Source organism: Ammospiza caudacuta, chromosome 2, assembly GCF_027887145.1.
Source record: "Ammospiza caudacuta isolate bAmmCau1 chromosome 2, bAmmCau1.pri, whole genome shotgun sequence".
In the NCBI taxonomy this organism is placed as follows: domain Eukaryota; kingdom Metazoa; phylum Chordata; class Aves; order Passeriformes; family Passerellidae; genus Ammospiza; species Ammospiza caudacuta.
The window spans coordinates 52,479,464-52,502,409 of record NC_080594.1 but is presented as its reverse complement, the minus strand read 5'-3'; the positions used below and the strand labels follow the sequence as shown (position 1 = coordinate 52,502,409).

The 22,946-nt window shown below is 43.8% G+C and overlaps 1 protein-coding gene across 1 annotated transcript; it reads left to right on the top strand.

The window, feature by feature from the left end:
* Positions 1-15,046: 15,046 nt before the first annotated feature.
* HMGB1 (high mobility group box 1) lies at positions 15,047-22,355 on the top strand. Its single transcript, XM_058824664.1, has 5 exons — positions 15,047-15,230; positions 18,002-18,164; positions 18,448-18,593; positions 19,561-19,735; positions 21,714-22,355. The coding sequence occupies exons 2-5, from the start codon at positions 18,015-18,017 to the stop codon at positions 21,888-21,890; spliced, it is 648 nt and encodes a 215-aa protein (XP_058680647.1). The 5' UTR covers positions 15,047-15,230; positions 18,002-18,014; the 3' UTR covers positions 21,891-22,355.
* The last annotated feature ends 591 nt before the right edge of the window (positions 22,356-22,946 follow it).

Below are 22,946 nucleotides of genomic sequence, written 5' to 3'. Positions count from 1 at the left end.
ATTTTCCCTGGTTAGATTTTGATCAGATTTTCATCTATGACTGACTGTGTCCTCATTTTTTGTTTGATTGCTTCAGGAGGCATTTTTCTCTTTGGGCTTTGAAAGAACTTGTTTTCTGTTATCTGGAGCAAGAACTAGATTATCACCAGTAGCAGTTTTCTATTCTATTTTCTTTTTTACATGGTGCCTGGTATGACTTTTGATTATTGTTTATGCAGCCCATTCCAATGTCGAATCACCCTTTATATGAATAAATTCTTCTTGATATCCTAATTCTTCCTAATATTCTTCTTTTCCCTTCTCTGTTTTTTTAGCTGTGTTGATTTGTCTTGAGGATTTGCCCATGATTCACAGTGGGGAGAAAAAAGCCAGTGCCAGATATGAATGTATTCCAGGTCTTTATTATAGGATTGAGGAATTTAGTAGACATCAGGGTTGAAGTTAGTGCACAGAGCTGTGCACCATTCACCAGGCATATGTGTGTAATGCTATGATAATTACATGATCAGGATCTGTCTAATGAAATACTGTATAGTGTTGTAAGACCGTTTTTGTATGATTGTCAAATAGTTCCTGTGATGCTTTGCATCACGCAGATGTGTGCTGGAAAGGATATCTGCAATTTTAAATTCTAGCAGTGTAAATATAATACAGCTGAAAGTAGCAAATACACAGAGGAAAATGGAAATGCTAGTAGTCAGGGAACATTCAAACTTTAGGGATCCAGCTCCTGTAACTAAATCAAAAGACTGATTTCCTTAGGCCATTGCCACAGTGTATGCAGAGATTCCTTCACAGGACATTTTGTAGCATTTCAGGAGTTCCTTCAGCCAAATCTCTCTCAAGGAGCCTCTCTCTATTTACTGTAGGGTAGGATCTGTCTCCTACATACCACTCTTGCTTACTTTTGACATTTGAAAACAGGTGATGTGTATATAACTACTTATCACACATTTTGCTCATTGGGGCTGTAGGGGCAGGTTAGTAAGCTGAATTTCAGAGAAAACTTTGAACAACAGTAATGCAGTATGTTTTCAGATATTTAAGGGAATTTCCATAAAGTGTAAGGTGTAAGACAGAAAAAGGCACAAGAAGTTTTTTTGAAAATACACCATGTGGGTGTGAGAGAAGCTGGAAACTGGACTCCTGACACTGAATGGCAGGTGGGAGATAGGAAGGGAGGAGATACAAGAAGCATCCCTGAAATTTATTTTTGTATCAGTAAAAAGTGGAGGGCTTTTAAAGTGTTTTGGCCAAAAAAAACATAACAATTAAATTAGACAGCATGATCTAATGGTCTTTTGAGCTATGTTTTATGAAAATTGGCCCGGTTTCAAACATGAGTAAACCGCAGTTGTCTTCCTGAAAAAGATTAAGGAGTAATAGGTGTGGTGGTGATCAGCAAGAATGGACCTTGAAAGTGAAGACAAGTGGCAGATGCTGCAGAAATATCCAGGGAGAGCTGTGGAGATAGTGATGTGCTCTCCAAGTGATTGACAGGAAAAGGGTTTTTGCAGCAGTTCTCTGAGTGAATGTGTGTGATATGAGACTGTGTTTGTCAAAAGCAAAGAGAAAAAATGCTGCTGAATCAAAAAACAGAGAGCAAAATCTCGCTGAATGAAAACATGATGATGATGATTAACCAATTGAATACTTTAGCTGATTGGGAGGATTAAGAAAAATACCATCTTGGAAATGTTGCATTGAAAGTATCCGCAAATTATGAATATGAATCTTGGGATTTGGAGTATCTTTGGGATGTAAGGTGATGCTAGAGTTACATGTCTGAGCAATAGGCAGGATGATGGTGTAGCTGTGCAGCTTTGTGTGTGTCACCAACAGTTAAGTCATTCATAGGAAAAACTGTAAAATCTGTCCTCAAATATAATTGTATTATTTGACGTTCTTCACTCCTACAACTGCTTCCCACATAATATTGCTTAGAATATTTCCCCACCTGCCACAAAGGACTGGTCATTAATTGTTGAGTTTGATTAGTAATGTCACAGTGGGATGCCTAGTATGAAAAGATGTATTTTGCATTTGCTGGGAAGGCACTATCTTTTCATTTGGTTTATAGTAATGGTGAACACAGATGCAGTAATTTCCCTACAATTAAATTATGAAGTCGAGCCTTCTAATAACAATACTCCATAGTATTTCTGTAATAATTAATTGATTCTGTTCCTCAGTCTGATTCTGCCTGATGATACAAGAATTCCCCCCAGGAGGAGGAAGCTTTCAGCTTGCTTGAGAATTTTATAGCCAGGTCCCATACCAGCCACAGTCATTTTTCCCTTACCCCTTCAGCATGTCCTGGATCTCACAGGTTGAGAACGGACAGAGGAAATACATCTGCTCTTGGCTAACTTTCCAGTGGTGTGTAGTTGTATGGACATAGTAGCAAATAGGTGTGAGTTAGAATTTTTTCTAGGCTTTTCTGACTTAAACCAGGGAAGAGGCAGCTTTAGCATCAAGGAGGCATGGTCTGAAGAAAAAAAATCCAAACAGCTTTTTTGTTGTTGTTGTTTTTCGATAAATTTCTGCCAGGTGTGGAAACTAAACTGTTAGTGTATGTTTGCAACAGCAAGAAGAAAGGTTGTCTTAGGTGTTGAGTAGTTAGGTGTCCAGATTAAAAAGATAACACTTCAGGAAAAGAAAACCTGCCTTTCTTTGGAAATGTAACTCTGGCAAGGAATTTGATATTAATGGCCCATCAATAGTTTCAAGTTGTTCAAAGAAAGATCAGTGATAGCCAGATAAGGCAGTAGATTACTCTCTGCTTGATGAACATTTGTGAAATCATAAATCCATTGAGCAAACATACCCCATGGGCATACTGGGTCCTGGGGCCTCTGCCTGCACCAGGCCGAGCCCTGCCAGCTGCATCTTCGCCCCAAGTCCCTGTGTGCCTACTGAGTGACCCCAGGTTTGAGGCTGGAACTCTCTGGAGATAAAATAACCAAAATCTGACACTTCATTTGAAGTCCAGTGTTGTAGATTCTTTACTATGTGCCGGTTTCAGACATACATGTGGGATATAACTGGGAATTCAATATTAAAACGGGAGTAAAAATTTTGTTATCTGTCCTGAGCTAACACCAATTCTGAAAAGATAAACACATCATTTCTTCACAAATTTTGGAAATCTCATCTGCCTTGCATATCTGAGTTTACGTATATATAAGTGGTCTAAGTTAGTGTGTCATCTTGGCAAAAAGGCTTCTTAATGTCCCTGTGCATGGAAAACTTTGTATATACTACTATTTTTTTCCTATCCAGAAATAATAGCAGTTTGAGTCCTTATCTCTCTATGAGTGCTATAAGCAAACCAATGTCTCAGTGAATTTAAGATGTTCATGTCCTCGTGTATCTTCAGTTAATTTTTAAACTTACTAATTTTTTTTTATGTAAAGGATCTTGGTGCAGCTTAAGCCATCCTGTAGGAGATACAAAAGTAATCAGAGATTGTTGATTGTCTTGAACATTTTTTGGGTAGAAGGTGTATTTAAATTAATTTGTCTGGTTACATGGTGATCTCTGAAGGTGTAATTCTGCTCTAGTAATAGGAAGAATGGTATCATACTCCTGGACAATTCATTCTGTCTTTGGTCTGGCTGTCTCAAAGAGGTCATGCTAGTGAAGGTACAAGGTGCAGTGGTGACATTTACAGGCATGGTGAATTGGCCATTGTGGCCTCCCAGGCTGAGAGAGAGCCTCAGGCAGAGAGGAATCATGGACCCCTTCCTGGGTCCATGGGGTGGATGGTAAGTGCTGGTGTGGAAGTCTGGATGACACAGCTCCCCATGGTGTAGCCTGTGGGGATTCCATGTGCTTGTGCCACCATAAATCTGATATTCCTGGAGTGTCTTCACTGCTTCTATCACACTCTCTTGTTGTGTTAAAGTCTGTATTTCAGTGGGCAAACCTCATTATGAGGTAGGCATTTTTTTGCTACTCTCTGCTCTCATTAGCAGTTGAATGATACTAGGTGCTTGCTACCATGGGGCTTTACTGAAACCCTGGGGAGACACACTGCCAAGCTAGAACTTCTCACAACCTTCAGATAGTCATAACAATGACAGTTCTTATAGAAATATCATTTACTTTCTGTCAGTTTTACAGTGTTTTAAAATACAGGCAGATATTTTAGTTTTGGCCATCGTGTTACTAAGAGGCTGAAAATCTCCATGAAGAGCTGATGAAGATAAATCACCTTTATTGATTTTAGACCACTCTCTTTTATTAAAAATAATAAAACAAATTACATATAACAACAAAAAAGCAGTAGCACACAGGAGGTGAGCAAACACTGCAGGTACTTGTGTTTGCCTGAAGGGGAATGTGCTGTGATCAATTGATGCTCTATAAATCTCTTGGCATAAGAAATTACTGTTGCCTTTGCTGTAGCTGCAGCATTTTAGGGTAAAAATAGAGATCTTGTCATGGTCTAGGCACTCAGATTATTTTCTGTGATTAGTTTGGTGTCTCTTTAATTAGAGCTGTGTGCTGTGTTACCTGATTTCATTCTTTTTCTCTTTACATATTTAGGTCCTAGTCCTGTAACTGGATTTGTTCAAATGGACCTCAAGAGCCTGGGGGCCTGATGAAGTCCATGGGACTCTGGTGACTGCAGGTTCTCACTCTGAAGATCTGATTGTAGGCCTGAACCTTAATTTCTATTTTGTTTTCCTGTCTGTTTGCTTCTTAAATGATGAAAATTATCCTTTGAAATGGTGTTGTCTTTGAGTCTCATGCACATCCACTTTAGTAGTGTTCAGACACTGTGTGTTTGGGATGTTGTCAGACATTGTTAAAATATTTCTGTTCTGTTGTGTGCCTAAACCTCCTGATTGCTCTGATTATTGTGTTAGATTTTTCTGTTTAGTGCCTTTCTACCTAAAATAGAGAAGATCATCACCTGTGTTTTCAGTCGTGATATTTCTCTTAACTCAAATTTTTAAGTCAGAGTAACTGTTGAAACTGTTCAGGTTATTTTTAAAGATACAGGTAGATTTGTTTATTTCTTGCTGAACTCAAAGTATAATATTTTATTTTGCAAACTTGGTAGCCTAGTATTATTAAAAGCTTACAGTACGATGATACTCTGATGTAATAAAATAAGTAGGAAATGACCCTTTACTAGCTCTCCTGTTGCTTTTCTATTCCTGTGGCTGTGGTTACACAACATACGACTGAGAGTGAAGATATTTTTACTTTTTGAGCCAGTGTATACCTTTTGTTGACAATAAGTGCTGTTCCCTGTCCTATTCCATATTGCAGTTTCACTGAATAGCCTTGGTAGAAGCTGTAGAAAGGACTTTGAAAAATCACATGTAGAGTGTGATCACAAATAGAGTGTGAGAGAAAAAACAGATGTGTTCTATCTCTATACATGTTAGTATTTATGTTCTATATATTTTTAAAGCAAGTGTGTAGCAGTGTAGGATAATTAAGAGGTCCAAAAGATCCAAAACATCCTTTCCATACAGAGAATCAGAGAAACTTTTTTGGTTTTGGTAGGCTAATTACAATGATATTAAGGAGCTTCACAGAATTTGATTAATTTTTGCATATTCCCTGAACAGAAAAGCACCATTGTCCTGTTAGACCAAGGAGAAAACTGAGCCACTTGTTTAGTCAGTGGTAAAGTCAATGATATTAAATGGATTCTCCTGCCTTTTAACCTTGTGCCTCCGACTCCATTTTTCCCTCAAGACCAAAACCTTCCATTGCCATCATCTGCTTTGCATTTCTACATGAAAGGCCCAAGGTGTTTGTGTTTGGACCCCCAGAAAATGAGGAAGACAAGGCTGGTTGGCCACCTGCCAGGGCACGAGGTCTGACTCGCTCCTCACTGCCGGGGGCTGCTGGTGAGGGCAGAGGCAGAACTGAGTGTTCTGTGTGGCGTTCAACTGCCTTAACCACATGCCCATTGCTCTCTTCCTGTAGTTGTCTGTCTTGTTCTCAGCAGAACTCCTAAAGACAACATGTATACCAACCAATAAATGATCCAATTTGATGCACAGCCATGATTCACTTCCTGAGCTGTGTCCTGCACACACAGAGTGGCTGCAGTCCCATGGAAAAATTCAGCACAGTGCACAAGGCCAAAGAGTAAGGCTGTTAAGCGTCTTTAAACTTTGCAATGAAGCAGTGTTCTTTTAATGTCACTTATTATAGCCATAGCTCAAAGTATTTTTAACAAGAAACAAGAGGAAAATGAAAGCTTTTAGAACTGATTGTAACCAATTCCCTGTGTAGCCTGTGAACGTGAATATCCAGCTCAGTGAAACACAGAACGTCAGCCGATGGGAGGAGGCTGGCCACCTGCAGGGAGGAAGGGAAGGAAGAAGGATGGGTGCTTAACACCATGGCTGTATCCAACTTGCTTCCAAGTCTCAGGGACTATTTGTGGAATGTTGACCCTAGCTCTTTAGCTTTTGTTTTCTCTTCAGCATTCCCAGCCCACAAATTAGCTCCTCCAGAGCTTCTCAGTGCAATAGACATTGGGAGTGTTGCTGTAGTCTGCTAATCATTTAAATGAAGAAAAAGAAATCAAGGATGGGCTTTTCTCCTACATTTTCTTGTTGAAAAATAAGAGGAGATGCTCTCAGTTCTCTCCACAATGAATTTCAGGGGCTATGCTTCTGATCCTTGATCTCACAAATAGATGGCAAACACTTTAATAATAGTAAATTTTGCTCTTGGTTTACCTCTTTAATCTTCTCAGTCAAATTGTAGTGGCCTTTTGTGTTTGTAAGCTACCAAGGATGTTGTGTAGACTCCAGGGCCAGAGCAATTGTGTTGAGAACACAAGCTCATCTTGTTATCTTTTATGTTAGTATTTGGTAGCATAATAAGTTTTTTTCAGAGCAACCTTGCCAGATCATGGTCTGAGTTTCAGTTTTTGTTAATGTCTGCTTTATCTATGGATAGTGCTTGAGATTTGGTCACCAAGTCTAGTGATTTGCTATGAGGAAAACAAGACAACCTCATACTTTGCTTTTGCATGTTTTTCTCTGGGATATACAGTCTTTTCTTGGAAGTAATGCAGCAAGTTCCTGTAAAAAGAGCTGGTTAGAATACTGTTAGGGAAAATTTGTTCAACCCATTCACTGAAATTCATAAAAATCAAAATACTTGCAAAAGTGTTCACTGGCATTTTACTGCAAAATAAAAATGAAAACCCTGATTTTAGTACTGATAGTTTTTTAAATAAGGATCAGTTTTCAACATTTCATAGCTGTAGAGAAATTGTGGGAATGGGACAAAACAGTCTTGATACGTAGAATCACCTTAAGTCTGTATCTCAACTCAACACTTTGTATCATGAAACCATGGCCTGAAACTGCTGCCTGTCATATCAGATAATATTATCACTGATTTATTATGTTACTTCATCTTACCTGCTTTTTGTAACCTTTTGGCAGGGATCACGTTTTTTTTTTTCTGTGTTTGAGATGTCTTCTTTTGGTTTGGGGTTGAGTTTTTTTATCTAACTGAGCACCTAACTGAGCCCTGATCCATGATTTGGCTTCCAGGTACTAGGAAAATATGAGTACTAATCATGCCTGCTGCTAAAATTTTTCTACGTTATTTCATTTGCATTTGTTTGCCTTCAGCTTCTAGTCATTGATTCTTGTTATGCCTTCTCTGATGGATTAAAGAGCTCTTTAGGACTGACTATTTTCTCCCCAGGAAGGTGCTTTTACCCTGTGATCAAGTTACTTCTCAATATGATTTTTGTTGTTGTTTGTTTGTTTTTAGACAAAGCTAAACAGATTGTGCTTTTTAGGGTTCTCATTATTTTTTAACATTCCTGGATTATTTTTGTGGCTCTTTTCTATCCATAAAACTCTGTGTTACTAGTCACATGCACAGGAGTAAAATTACCTCTCTAGTTCCTCTTATGTTAGTATGGTTAGAAATTGATAGTATTGCAAGGTCAGATAAAAAAAACCCTAAAAAAAACCTAAAATTACTTCTACACACCTGAGTATAGTTATTAGAGGAAGATGGATGGATGACTTTAAAAACATTTAAATATTTTTAAGTGATCCACACATCAGCAAGAGTGGGTGTGCAGGAGGGATGCCAAAAGTATTCATGTTGAGGTTTTTAAGGAGCTAGAAGTGAAAATAAAAATAAGAATTTGAATTGTAAAGCAACAATAATACATAAAAACTAAGTGGATGTGAATGTACATATCCCTTACATCCATTTAATCCTATAAGTAGCCACTTGCTTATATTTGGAAACCCAAGAACAGTTATGTGAGCTGTTCTGCTGAAGTAGAAAAAATAACATAGTATTAAGAATTCTGGTTTTTATAAAGATTGTCTCTATTAAGTCATGTAAAAGTTGAAACAATCAAAATCCAGGAGGCTCTTGAAAGTCTCACTGCTTCAGTATTTCTTTCCAAAGGGGTGGCTATTTATTTTGATTTGCATCCATACTTTAGGACAAGGTTAAGTTAAATTTACATGAACAAGACTAATCAGATGCCTGTCTAGTCAAAACATCTCAGCCTACCCATTGATTTTCATGCATATCATGCATATAAGCATCTGAATTGGATCTGCACTCCCAGCCCCACACTTATTCCTCCTGGAAACCATCAGATTTTACATTAAATCCAACTTCAGACTGTTTAAACTCTCAGTGGTGCAGATCAGTTTGATGCAAGTCTGTCTAATGTTGTGTCTGACAAAACTTTGAGGTCACCACATTGACTTTTTTGTCCAAACTGACTTGAGTTTTGACTTGGAAAAGAATGCATCTTTCCCTTGTGGCAGCATTCCCTTTGTGAAATTTGGGGCATATTCCACAAAGGTCTTCATTTGTTTCAGCAAAAGGAAAGTTCATGGAAACATGGTAAATGAGGAAGGAATGAGATTTAAAGTAATGCAAAAAGACTTAGAATCCTCTAAAACTCATGGAAAAGAAGTAAAGGTGAACAAGAACTGAGCTCTAGTTAAGAAAGTACTGAGCTCTAGTTAAGAAAGTACTAAGCTAAACATATTTAGACTATTAATTTTTGTGTGTTAATGGAAAAGTTATTACTAAGATTTTGGTAACACTGGGTGACTTGGGGTAGGAGTTGTCCCCCTACAATGATGAGCTCACAGAGCCCTTTTCAAAACAATCAACTGCTGTTAGAAAAGGCAAGAGAAGTGGGCATTCCCTTGAATGCTTTTTGGTTTCTCAGGCTTAGTCAGGGTAAAGTATGTGATTTCTCACATCCTAGGTTACCTCAGTTTCTTCTCCTGAGTCTCAGAAATCTTGGAATAGAACCATTAAATAGAAGGAGATGACATCCCTGGGAAAGATGATGGTAGAAGAAACAGGATGGTTATGACAGAAGCTGGAGACAGTCTTTGTGAGAATACTAGCATGACTTCTTTTCTCTGAACAGCCAGTTAAAAGGTGATTCTCCTTTCTGAGCCAGTAATAAATTGCTATGGCTGCATGTAATGGTGGGTGTTTCACCAATGCAGCACCCAGTGCAGTGCAGTACATACTATAAAACCATTTTGGAAGTGAGGGGAGAGAGGTCTGGCTAGAAAATTACTTTCCCATTAAATAATGCTACTGATGACTATTTGGTGAGCAGATACAGCTGCCAGAATGCATTTTTCAGTTTATCTTTGCACAGGAGTGTGGACAAAAGAAGTGAAGAAAGAGGGCACAGAAAGGAGAGAGATGGAGAAAGGATAAGAGTTTTTTGAGGCTGCTTCTGCTCTTCCAAGATATGTTCTTTGCCCTCCCTAGTGAGTTATATGCTGATAACTTGTAGTACTTGTAATCTGCCTTGGGCACCATATCTCCATGGGAAGTTAGCAGGTTTATGAAGCTCCTGAGGATGTGGACAACTCCTCGCATGGATGAGAAACTCTCCATTGCATTGTAAGGGATGAGACAGTCACTACTCAGTGACACCCATGTACACTTGGCTGTATCCAGCAAAAGGGTAAGACTGTCCTGTCAAACTGTGTGAGTTCCCCTTTTGAAGCTGTGAGCTAATGGTTATTTCCTCCAGCAGTTCCTGTAACTGCTTGTATGCAGTCAACATTCACAGTAGGTCCTGAGTAGTTACTAGAGTGGTGTATGTTGCATCCTGGTTTTTTGGGTATCAGCATCCCATAAATTCACGTAAGACTGTGCCAGGATTTCTGTTATCAGGGACTGTGTTGGCATTAAGGTGTCATCCTCATATCCAGAAGCAGATGGTTTAGTCTTTGTTGCAGTCCCATATAACGGACCAGAGTACGGGTCAGGTGATGGTTATATATTGTGTATTTTCAGAAAACATGTAGATAAGGAAACCGTAGCTCTGTCCCAGTACTGTACCTAGGTCTAGGAATCTTTCCAGTTTGACGTGGAGCACTGAGATCTGTCTAAAGGAGTCCTGGCTGTGACAGCATGTGCTGCTGAATCTTCTGGGCTGGATAAAATAGGAAGGAAGGGAATCTCAGGTATTTTTCATCACCTTAGGCCTGGTTGGATTCTGTCTGTTCAGGTGTAGAAGTCTAACAGTGGTGTCAGCATCAGAAGCTTGCCTGCCTCTCTACTGGAGTGAGTGAGACAGAGTACTAACACCTTTAGAGCAGTGTCTGTGAAGATGGACAGCAGCATTTTGGGCTTATTAGAAGCAGCTATTAACTCTTATCTCAGTGGTAGGCTTCAGTGTACAATACATAAATGATCTGGAGATTTTTGGAGGGGACTGAATATTTGATGCCATGTTTCCAGAAAGTTGAAGAGATAAATGGATATTGCATTGCATGTTGTGTTCTCAGCAAAGCAAGCATCTCAGCAGGTCAGCGATTTCAGAAATAGTGCAGTCCTGAAAGAACATTTTTTGAACTCCTTTTTGCTGTTGAAGCTGAACACAGTTCCATCTGTCTGAAACTGTACATTGAGAGCTTCACTGAGGCACTTAAAGAAGTTATGTACTTATGCATAAGGAATAAGATGCTGAAGGAATCATATTTCATAAGAGTAAAGCTATTAATCTTACCATAAAATAGTTACTTTCTATACACATATTCACTCTAAAAAATGTTCATGGTATACTGATCATCTGAGGAAAAGTCCATACTGATGTATCTTCACCATCTTTCTGAGCTGAACAGTGTGAGTATATGCTTTTGCTGTGAAAACCTGTTTACTTGAATACTTTGCCATGCATCTGCTAATTCCACAAAAAATGTACAAATTTTCATGTTACCCATTTTGTGGATAAAATCACTGTGTAAGTACTGACCCTGATTTAAGAATGTATCAGCTCTAGAAACGATGGAATTGTCTTCAGGGCTCACATGTCAGCAAAGATCAGCTGGTGAACACGTGAAGCTTGGCGAGGAGAACGCTGCAGCGGCCCCGGTGCCATCCCTGCTCCCTGCCTGCCTCTCCCAGACCGCTGCCTTTAGTCAGCCAAGGTTCCCTGGCCTGTCTGCCACTGCTCCACTGCTCCACTTACACACCTGGGTCAGCCAGCCACTCATCCGTTGGAGTGGACAAAAAGCCACTTTGAAACCCTGCTCACTGATAGAAGAGGGACAGCAGCCTGCACAGATGACTTGACACAGTGTGAGCAAATCCAGAGAGAAAGGTAAAGCAAATCAGGTTCCATGCATTGGTACTGTCTGCAGACATGCTGATTCTCATTCCTTTGAACAGAGTCTCTTCCAGAAATGATTTTAAGGCAATACTTAAAGTGTATCTCCTTCAGATTTCAAATAAAGACACCAGAGGAAAATACTGACTTCAAGTCTGCATCTAATGAGCAACTGAGAATTGTGTTCATCTGGGCTGTGCACAGGCTGGCACTGCAGCCTCAGGAAAAGGACAAATATGGCCGGGGCTTTTTTTCAAATATGCTGCGAAAACCGTGCCCACTGTAGGGATGGAAGCGTTCAAAAGCAAGAATGAAAATCTACATTACCAGCAGCTCCATCAGAAGTACTTGTGCCCAGGTGACCTGTCTCCACAGATGTTTTGCTCTCATTTTGAGCTGAAAATGTAACTTTTTTGTTGAAAACGGCTTTTAGATCTTGTTAAAAATAGTCTAATAGTAGCTTTGGATTTGGTTGACAAGGTAGTTGTTACTGTGCCATTTTCACTGTAATAGTCTAGTAATTTTGACCCAAAGAAACAATGATCTCATTCCTTGGGAGGGAGGACAGAGTGACAAAATCTGGAGGTCCTGTGACGACACTGAATCTCTTTGTTGTCAAAGCAAGCTATGAAATCATCTGCGTTCCTGCCAAATCCCACTGGGGAGTAAGCAGTGTCCTTCACAGAACACATGTTTTGCAGGAGAACATGAGGGCACAGAAGAACCACGTTCCTGCCCCATGGGAAGTGTGCTGCCCCACACCCTGTGACTTCTGGAACTGATGCAAGTGTGTTTTCCCACCTCTGTCAACAACCACAGCACTAAAGTGGGCAGAAGCTTTCTAAGGTTCTTTATATACTGTGAGTTCATCAAAAATTCTGCTGGTGTAGTGTCACCAATGTGTTTCACAGTTATTTTGGGAATGGGGGAGAATGAGATCTCTGCATCTCTTTCTCAGTCAGGCTCCACTGCCAACCAGGTAGTCTGTTCTTGTTGGAATTCTCCATCCTTGTTCGTGTTTGCTAGAAGTCTTTGGTTGTGAGCTACATAGGGAATGATAGGAAGTGAGAGGAAAATTTTAATAAAACTTTTTTTGTAATTCATTTGGAACTTTTTTGTTCCTACTCAAGACTACATTGTAAGAAGAACAGTTCTGTCCTTGGAGAGGCCTTCCTCTGTTACCTCTAAAGAAAACTGGAGAACAAAAGGATGCTTTAAAAAAGCTTGATATAGCTGATGTTCCCATTCAAGTTCAGCTTGCCTTACATGGAAAAGGAGTTGAACCAAAAGGCTTCTTACAACCAATTCTGCAGGTTTCCAAATAAGTAGCTACAACAGGTATCCTAAAAAATGAAGTAGTTTATTTTCTGATAGAAATCCTAGTTTTAGTCCTTCTTTGCAATATGACAACCAATCTGTGTGTCTTTTCCCAAAGTATACCCTGCTTTGCAAAACATCAAAATTACTAAACAGGGGTTTTGAAACTTCCTCTGCAACTACATACTTTTATTTTTTTGGAGCAGTGGTACTGGGCTGTTGTGACCCAAATGTTGTGGGCAAAGCTTATGTGCAAGAAGTCAAAGATGTTTCGTGTTATCCAAGTGATCTCAGTGACTGCACCTGCCTAGTGGAGTGTAATGTAAAACAGATTTGAACTTCAATGAGGTTTGCAGAAGAAGGCATGTTTGTGAAGTATCAGAAGGGATGTGGCACAGCATGAACAAGAGAAAAAACATATATTGCTTCCGTAAAAAATGCTGCTGTCTGCAACTGATGAGTAAATTCTTTTGTATTTCTGTCATCAAGGATTGCAGAAGAAACCCACTGGAATATGCAAGCCTGTATGGGCCTGAGCATATAATTGCCAGAGATGAAGGAAAACCCTTACAGGAGTATGTCACATAATCAAATTCTCCTCACTTGCCTTTTACTGAAGGTTCAGCTATGGACAAGAGCAAGAAATAAAAGCATTACTTTGCTTTCCTTTCAGGTCTGGTTTTCATAGAATAAACCTTCAAGTTCTGTACGTACAAAGATACCAGCTTCTGCACGGTACACCGCATAAATAGTAGTGATTTTTAGTTTTCTTCTGTTCCATATAAAGGTTTTAACTTTAAATGCAAATCAGAAAAAAAACCCCATCAAGCCACAAACAAAAACTTTCCTTGAGACAGAAACACTGGTGTTCCTTATTATTCACGTATTTTTGCATGATTTCAGGTAGCAGAATCAACTGTCTTTGTACGTCGACTAGCACTTCTTCACAAATGAGGCAATTTTAGAATTAGGGTCGTTGTTCAGAAGGATCTCTGCCTTCCATGAAGCACCATGCCTTCCTAAACAATTGCTATCCCTTGTGTGTCAGACCACAGACCCTTCCAAAACTCCATGGATTTTGAGAGAGCATGATAATTAAGCAATTATTGAAATCAGCTATTTATACTCGAATATTTTTGAGCAATGTACACCTCTCATCACTCAAGTTTGTGCTATTACAACAAGTGCCCTGACACTGCCTTTCGGGGCAAAGCAGTGGTTTTGGATTTTTCTCAGCAGCGCTCCTCCCAGCGTTGTTTGCACTAATAAAGTAGTGTAAACAGCGAAGCTGCTGTTAAGGGGTATTTCTCCCGATCGCTGGTCCTGTACAGCAGCCTCATGCGGTGCAAATGACAGTAAAAAAGCAGAGAGAGGAGCAGCAGCGAAGGACAGGTGAGGTGTGGCTCAGCGCGCCCCTGCACCGGGATGCGCGGGACGGCGCCGGGCCATGGCTGCAGCACTGCTGAGAGTTTGGGGGAGCTGCCCGAGCGCTGCGGGCTGCTCCTTGTCACCCGGGAGGTTGTGGAAAGCCGGCACCTTCCGCCTGTTGCTCACACAGGTGATGAAGCCGTTTCTGGAAAAAGAAAGAAAAAAAAACAAAACACCACGAACAACAAAACAAAACAAACGTCCCCCAACCTCAGGGAGGGGGCAGAGCCGCGCACAGCGCCGCGGCGGCGGAGGGGAGCCCCGTGCCCCGGCTGGAACGGGGCAAGAGGAGCCGAGACACGCGGGCTCGGCTCGGCTCCCCGCTGAGCTCCGGTTACCGCGCCTGGGCGGCGGGGCGGCGCGGCCGCAGGGGCGGGGGGCGGCGGCGCCCCGCTCCTCACCGCGGGCGGCCGCGTTGGTCCCCCCAGTGCGGCGGGGGCGGCGGGGCCCGCGCCCCTCGCAGTTGGCAGTACAGCGCCGGGCGGCCACCGCCGCTGTGCGGGCCCCACCGCCGCCCGGCTCCCTGCGCTCACTTTTATATTTGCGCGCCCTTTCCCTGCTCGGTGACGTGTCCCGCCGCGCGCCCAACCCGCGGCGCGCTCTGGTCAGGACAATGGGAGCGCCTGGGCCAATCGGTGCGGCGCTCGGCTTGGCGGCGGCCAATGGGCGCGGGGCTGTGCAGAGAGTAATGTTACCAGCGCCGCGAGTGTGAGGAGGCTGCGTATCGATCCCGCGCTCAGCCATTGCGGTGCACCGGGCTGCACAGCGACCCAGCCAGCGCTGGGGCCGGGCGGGCGGCCGCGGGAGCGTCTCTGGGGCTCGGGAACGAGCGAGGGCTGCGTGCCGACTCTGTCTGACACGGGTGAGTACGCGCCGGGGGCCGCTGGGCCGGCCGGGCGCGCTCGCCCGCTCGCCCGCCCGCTCGCAGCCGGGCGGTGAGCCTGTGGTGGCCGTCGTGCCGCCGCCGCTGCGCGACCGCGGAGCGCGGGGCAGCGCCGGCTCGGACGCCCGTACACAAAGGCGAGCGGGGCTGTGCCCGGGAGACCCTTTCCTGGGCGGCGAGCCCCTCGGCCGGGGCGGGGCGGGGGCGGCGGGCGACTTCGGGAGAGCGGGGCGGCGGGAGGCAAGAAGCGAGGTGGGGAGAGAGAGGCGGGCGATGGGAACGGGGCGAGCGGCCGGGGGTCGCCCGCCGCGGGGGGCGAGGGCCGCGCCGTGCCCCGCCGTAAGCCGCTTACACGGTGCCTCGCCGTGGCCATCGCCGCGGCGGCGGGGCGGGCGGCGGGGCGGCTGGGGCTCCGGGCGGGCCGCGCCGCGCCGCCGGGGCGGTGGGGAGCGCGGGGAAGCGGGGCGCGGGCCGGGGCGCCGCTGGCCCCGCGGCCGCCCGGCTGTAACATGGCTGACGGCAGCCGCGAGCGAGAAAACAAGGCGAGCGGCGCGGAGCAGCAGAGGAGGCGCTCGGGCGGGCGGGGGCGCAGTTCGGGGGAACTTTTTTCTCCAGCAGCCGCCGCTCGCCCGGGCGCGGGGCTGGCAGCCCCGGGGCCGCACAGCTCGGCGGAGCGAGCGGGGCGTCCCCGCCGGGGCTTCTACCGCGCCGCCGGGGCTCGGGCGGGCGCCGAAAGCGCGCTGGTCCCCCCCATCTTCTTCCCCCCCGCTCCCACCCACCTCCCCCCGTCTCCCGCCCGCCCTCCCTCGGCTGCAATGGCTGAGCGTGTGCGCCAGGGTAGCGGCGCGCTCACACAAAGGGAAGGGAAGGGAAGGGAGGAAGGAGCCATGTTCTCTGTGCGGCGGCGGCAGCGGGCGACGCCACAGCGGCCATTCCGCGCCGCCCGGGCTGCGCTGCCACCGCCGCCCCCGCGGGCGGGGGTCGCCTCCCGGCCCCGCCGCGGCCCCTCTCGGCGGGGGTCCCGCCGCCCGGGCTCGCCGCCCCGCCCGGCCGCGGGGGGTGTGGTGGCGGCGGGGGGGTGGGGAGCGGCCGGCTCTGCTCCTCGGCGCACAAAATGGAAGGAGGCTCGGCGGCGGGTGACCTCCTCCGCCAGGAGCCTGCGCCATGGCGGCCGCTCCCGCCGACACCGCCGCTGCGGCGGCGCGGCCGGCAGGGAGGGAGCGAGCGCAGGCCGGGGCTGCCTCGCCTCATGGCGGCCGGAGCGGGCAGGGCTGGGCATGGGCACGCTCCCCCCGCCGCGGGGGGACGGGGGCGGCGGCGGGAGAACGCTTTGTCCCGCCGGGGCCGGGGGTCGCCGCCGGCGGGCAGCTGCACCCCGGTGCGTGTCCGACTCCTGGGCATGTGCTCGCCGCTGCGAGCCCTCGCCTGAAGGCGGAATAAAACTTACACATGTTCTCCCTAATAACGGGACTAGTTTTTTCTCTTTTTTTCTTTTTTTTTCCTTTTTTTTTTTTTTTTTTTTCTTTTCCTTCCACCCCCAGCAGGTCTGTTGAGGGACTTCAGAAGTTTCCCTCTGCCCCCCTGGCAGGGGAAGCGTCCAAAATGGCGGGAAGGAGGCGGCTTTCAAACGCCAGCGCCGGGGTCGCGGTGCCGAGCCCAGCCCGCGGCCGCCCCTGTCCCCGCTGCCCCGGCCCCGCCGAACCCCGGCCCGGCCGCGCTGGGAGCGGCCCCGTGCAGGCTGCAGCGGCTCCTGCTTCCTCAGCCCTCTTGTTTACTTGGTAGAAACTTCAAACCGGACGTGTTTAGTCACAGAGCAGAAATCTGTTTCTGTCTATCCGCCAAACCGATAGGAAATACAGCTTCTGTGGCAATACGGACAGGCACCGCCTGCCCTTTTTTTTTTTTTTTTTTTTTTTTTACTTTCACGCCTTTTTTTTTTTATCCTTCTTTTAACTCTGCTGAAAAGCAGAGCTTGTCAGGGTGCAAGTGACTTTTTCAGGGAGCTATGAAGAAATACTCCAAATGTCTGACTTGGGTGTGAAAGTCCCAGGAAGGCATTTTTCAGTCCCTGAAAGTGTCAGATAGTGCTCTTGCTGAGCACAGCTCTGCTGCTGTACATAAATGTTGTGCTTTTCCCTGCGTATTTTATAACATATTTGACCAAGTGAGTTGTTTCATTCCCATATTTCAGTGTATACCTGCAAAGAGTAGGTTTTTGCAGTACACATAAAGATTGGTCAAACATATGGTATAGAAAATAATAAAAACCATATTTTGTAAATAAACACACGGGGCCTGCAGGGAAGAGGTAGAAAACATGGGCTGTGAAAAGAAACAAATTGGTAATCCAGAAGGCCACTGAGACAGGATGCTTGGGTACTTGTTCCCTCTTTCAATAGTGTTTATTCTTCCCAAGCATATGATTAATACACTGGTAATAATTGCGGTATGCAGTCTCCACTGCAATGCTTGCCTTCAGATTGCTTGGAAGGACAGTTCTTGTTTGCAAAAGACCATCACTGCACATTTTAAAGGCCCTTTGAGATTTCAGGTTGCTTACATCCAGGTCACCTCAGACAGGGATGACAAAAATCTTCAGCAAATTTTCCAGAAGGGAATCTTCTCATTGTATGATTTCAGAATACTGCTCCAGCAGGTCCTGTTTGGCATGACCCCTGGTTGTGACTTACTTTCTGCCCTGATTGGTTGAAAATACAGGTTTTAAAGGTGTCTTATTTGCTTCATTACAGAAAATCAGCAAAAATGGGTAAAGGTGATCCTAAGAAGCCGAGAGGTAAAATGTCTTCGTACGCCTTCTTTGTGCAAACCTGTCGGGAGGAGCACAAGAAGAAACATCCAGATGCGTCAGTGAACTTCTCAGAGTTCTCAAAAAAATGCTCAGAACGATGGAAGGTAGGAATAGCTGCTTAAAAAATAAAAAAGCCACAAAACCTTAAATGACTGTTTTTTTGGAATTCCATTCAGGATTGTAAATTATTTCTTTGGGAGCTCAGGTTTTGGGTAAGTATGAAGTGTAGCTGTGAAGTTACTGGTAACTATCCATTATCCTTGTCTTACCTTTAGCTCCCCCAGCTGAAATTTTGGAAAGGGCTTTGATATGTTTTTGAAATTAAAATACTGTTTTGATCCTTACATGTCCCTTCTAAGGTACTCTGTGATTCTGATTGCCTTGCAGACTATGTCTTCTAAGGAGAAAGGGAAGTTTGAAGATATGGCAAAGGCTGACAAGCTTCGTTATGAAAAAGAAATGAAAAACTATGTACCACCTAAGGGGGAAACAAAAAAGAAGTTCAAGGATCCAAATGCACCGAAGAGGCCTCCGTAAGTAGATTCCTAGCTGTAGGTTGTCTGTTTGGGACCATCACACTGGTGTGGATCTGTAAAAGGGTCATTTTATCCAGGAGCTTCAGAAATACAAGAGTGTATGATCTTCCTCACCAGTGGTGTAAAGATAGGTTGAGATTTTAGTTACGAATGCTAAGCTTTTATTTTCAGGTAGGCGATCCCACTATAAAAGTTGGAGTAATGGCAGCATTTAAAATTAGATGCTAAAATAGACTATGTGTGATTCTGACTGATTCTTCGAATTTCTGTTAAGAGGGTGATTCCAGTGTAATATGGCAGTAAAGTACTGCTGGCCCTGCTCTCATCACCTCTTGGCTTGAGCAGAAGTTTTGCTTGGCAGTCAGTTTAAAATTGGAGGCTTTTGCACAGAAAGAGTTTGAGGGGTGATCTTCCTCAAAACCAGCCTGGAAAGTTAAAACTTTAGCCACAACATAATGACAGCTGGCTTCAAATTCATCTTCTGGACACCAGCACTTTATTGTGTGTGTATGTCTGTGTTTTGAACTGACCTAATGCTGAAAAGGACAGGGAAGATCCTTTACAAGCTAATGTTCTTGCTTGGGCTGGTGCTGTGGTCTGGAAATCCTACTTCTCTAACAAATATTGCAGCCTGCAGCCTACCTCTAACAGTTCTGACATAACATGCTGGCCTAGCATCATTGACTTAGTCTAATTTCTAAAGATTTTCTCTGGGTCTGGTGTATAAAGTCTGCCTGTCTGGGGATTCTGCCAGAAATGGGACCAGATGTGCAGCATTACTTAAGAGAAAAGGGTGCATTGAGTTTGCGAAGTGGCTCATTCAGTTCTGATACCTTCCATTGTAATCAATGTCTGTCTCACTTTTAGGTGCCTTTTCCAAAATGCTCTTAAGGAGCAAAGCCCCCAAAAGTTGCTGCTGTAGCAAAGTCTAAAATTTAAATCTTCTTTTATTTTTCCTCTGTAGTTCGGCTTTTTTCTTGTTTTGCTCTGAGTTTCGTCCAAAAATCAAAGGAGAACATCCCGGTCTGTCCATTGGAGATGTGGCAAAGAAGCTGGGAGAGATGTGGAACAACACCGCTGCAGACGATAAACAGCCTTACGAAAAGAAGGCTGCTAAGCTGAAGGAGAAATACGAAAAGGTAACACTGACATTTAGGGACATGCTTTGGGGAGGTCACACCTCAGTTTTCTGGACACTTTTTCCCTTACTGTGTACCCTGATACTTGATGTAGCAAATTATAGAATGCTAATGACGTAATTCATTAGATTTGCTGAAAAGGGCTGTATGCAGGGGCACATGATTGATTGGCATAACAATAAATTGGAGTCCTTTACCTTGAACTGTTTGCATTTGTCTGTAGTTTTGACTTGTTATTGGTGCTTGAATAAATACTGTAGGCTCTGTATTGTTACTAAATCAGCAAGTCACAGCAGAATTTGAGTTGAGTTGGTAGCAATAAGTAATACTGTAAGGAATGAATTGGTTCTCCCTAATTTTGGAGATGCTGGTGAGCATCCTTGAATGTTAGGATAATTGATACACATAGCTGATATTTTAAATGTACTCCAGGGAAAATGTCAAAACACAAAATGAGATAACTACTTTTAGGCCTGTGTTTTTCCTGGACCTACTTTGTGTCCTTGTACTTTCTAGTAATGAATTTCGTTAATTATGCATATGAAGCAGCTTGTCGTACAATTTTTTTAATTATTAAGGTTAAACCCTGCCATCCTCGTTGGAGTTGCAGAATTCTGTTGTGCACACAGGACTGTGCTACACATGGTTTTATTTCTAGAGGCAGATTCTCATGCCAGTATGTGGAAGCCAAGGGAAGAGGAGGAATGCACCTTGGCATCCCCTGACGATGCTTCCAAGGGGTCAGGGACCACTGTGCTGCCATGCATAGGTGCTGTCACTTTCCTCTGGGTATTTCTCCTGCTGGCAAACAAATCCAAGTTCAAAATTTTTGCACTGTAGTATGCAAGGTGGAGCCTTGGAACCCTGTTGATGTGCCAGAGAGGAGTTGCAGATCTATGATGCTTTCTGTACAGCTTCATAGTAATTGCTTCTACACACAGCCAAGAAATCTCAGGCATTTTATTAGTCTTTATTTGCAGATATTATTTTAATTTTCAGTAGTAATGTCCTTATTTCTTAGACTTACATGTAGGATTTTAAGGGGTAGTAATCTTCACTATTTCACTGCTTGGCCTTTGACTTAGTGGGTATCATATCTTCTCAAAATTTCTTGCTAAGTTTAAGAGAGTCCAAGAGAGCAGTAAGATTAGTGGTGTAGTGTTTATTAGGTGGGGAATATTTGAAGATTTGGACATCTGTGTGAATGTGGTGATGTTTCTCTCTAGCTGGTATGTGTAAGCTTTGTAGATCAGTTCTCCTATCTAATGATTTTACTGTTTTGGCATAAAGTTGGGAAGTCTTAACTGTTTTTATGACTGTGCCTTCCAGGTATGGTTTTAACTTCCCTGTAGCAGGAGCTGAATTTTGTGTATTTCAAATGACTGGAATAAATTTATTGCATGCAGAAGGTGGCAGTGTCTACCCTTTAATCAAGTTCTTATACCTTTTATTTAGTAAACTTCTGTTAGACAGGGTTCAGTCTTAACTGCTCTTTGCTGAGGCATAACATTGCAGCTGTTAGGCTGGGTCATTCTGGGTGGCTGATCCCAGGTTTGTGCTTCAAACGAGGGTTTCCTGTGTGTTTCTTTAGGCACTGTAGAAGGTAGGGCTAGAAAGGGAACTTAAGAGGTCTCCCTACTCCATTTCCTTATGGGATAGTGGGCTCAGCTGTGCCTTTACCATCAGAGGTAGCAGCTTTTCCAGGCTGTTCCCAGAAGCCCAACAGTGGAGATTGCTTAGCAGCCATAAGCAGTGTGCAGCAGCATGCCAGTGTCATTTCTGTGTTAGAGGGTTCCTGTTCCTTTGGCTTCAGTTCACCTCAGAGCTGAAGCCACAGCTCCCTCCTGGTCCTGCCCCGGTGGATGTGCAGAAAGGGCAGGTAGCTGGGTCTCTGCTTTCACAGCTGCTCTGTGGAGGTTGCTCAGACCTCTTGGCTGGGTAAGTCTTTGAGAGATTGTTCCTGCTTTTCTTCTCCAAGGATATCGCTGCATACCGGGCCAAAGGGAAGGTTGATGGAGGCAAGAAAGTAGTTGCCAAGGCTGAGAAGAGCAAGAAGAAGAAGGAAGAGGAAGAGGATGAGGACGAAGATGAAGAGGATGAAGATGATGAAGAGGAGGAAGAAGAGGAGGATGAAGATGATGATGATGATGAATAAGTCTCTTTTAGAGCAATTTCTTTCTTGTCTATAAAGCATTTAACCCCCCTGTACACAACTCACTCCTTTTAAAGAAAAAAAATTGAAATGTAAGGCTGTGTAAGATTTGTTTTTAAACTGTACAGTGTCTCTTTTTTTGTATAGTTAACACACTACCGAATGTGTCTTTAGATAGCCCTGTCCTTAGTGGTATTTCAATGGCCACTAACCTTGCCTGGTACAGTGTGGGGGTTGTAAATTGGCATGGGAGTTATAAAGCAGGTTCTTGTTGGTGCACAGCACAAATTTAGTTATATTTGGGGATGTAGTTAATTTCTCATCTTCAGTTGTCTCTGATGCATCATAAAAAAATAATTGTTCTGTTAACTGAATACCACTCTGTAATTGCAAAAAGGAAGAAAAAAAAGTTGCAGCTGTTTTGTTGACATTCTGAATGCTTCTAAGTAAATACAATTTTTTTTAGTAGTATTGTTGTCCTTTTAATAGGTGCCCTTGAGAATCATACTTTTTCTTTTCTTTTTTTTTTTTGAGGGGAACTCATCTTTTGCTTTATTGAATGCCCGTATGGGATCACGGGAATATTACAGTTTTCATCTTTCATATAACCAGCTGATAAACAAAGCTTTGATCTGCATACCCTGCATTATCATGATAGGGTAAGAAAAGAAATATATAGGCATATGATGAAAATCTTCCATAACTGGAAACAACAAAAATTCAATCTCAGCAAACGGATACTTGTTCAGATTTTTGTGAAATGTAATATTCTATTGCGTTGCATGAGTTTACCAGTCTTGGAGAGTTGAGAAGTATAGAGTTCAATTTTACAGAAACTAAATACTTTGGGGGGTGGGGAGGGAGGGAATGTTAAATTTTGTCCTAGGAGGACCCATAGGAAGAGTGTATGTCCATCCGGTGTAGAGAAATTTACACGTGTGACTCTGTTACCATGTAATGGAAGTTATATTTGTAAATCTCTGAACACCTGGGAGTGATGAGCGTACCTAAAATGTGTAAAGTTAAAAGCATGAAATGACCATATTATTTTTTGGTGAC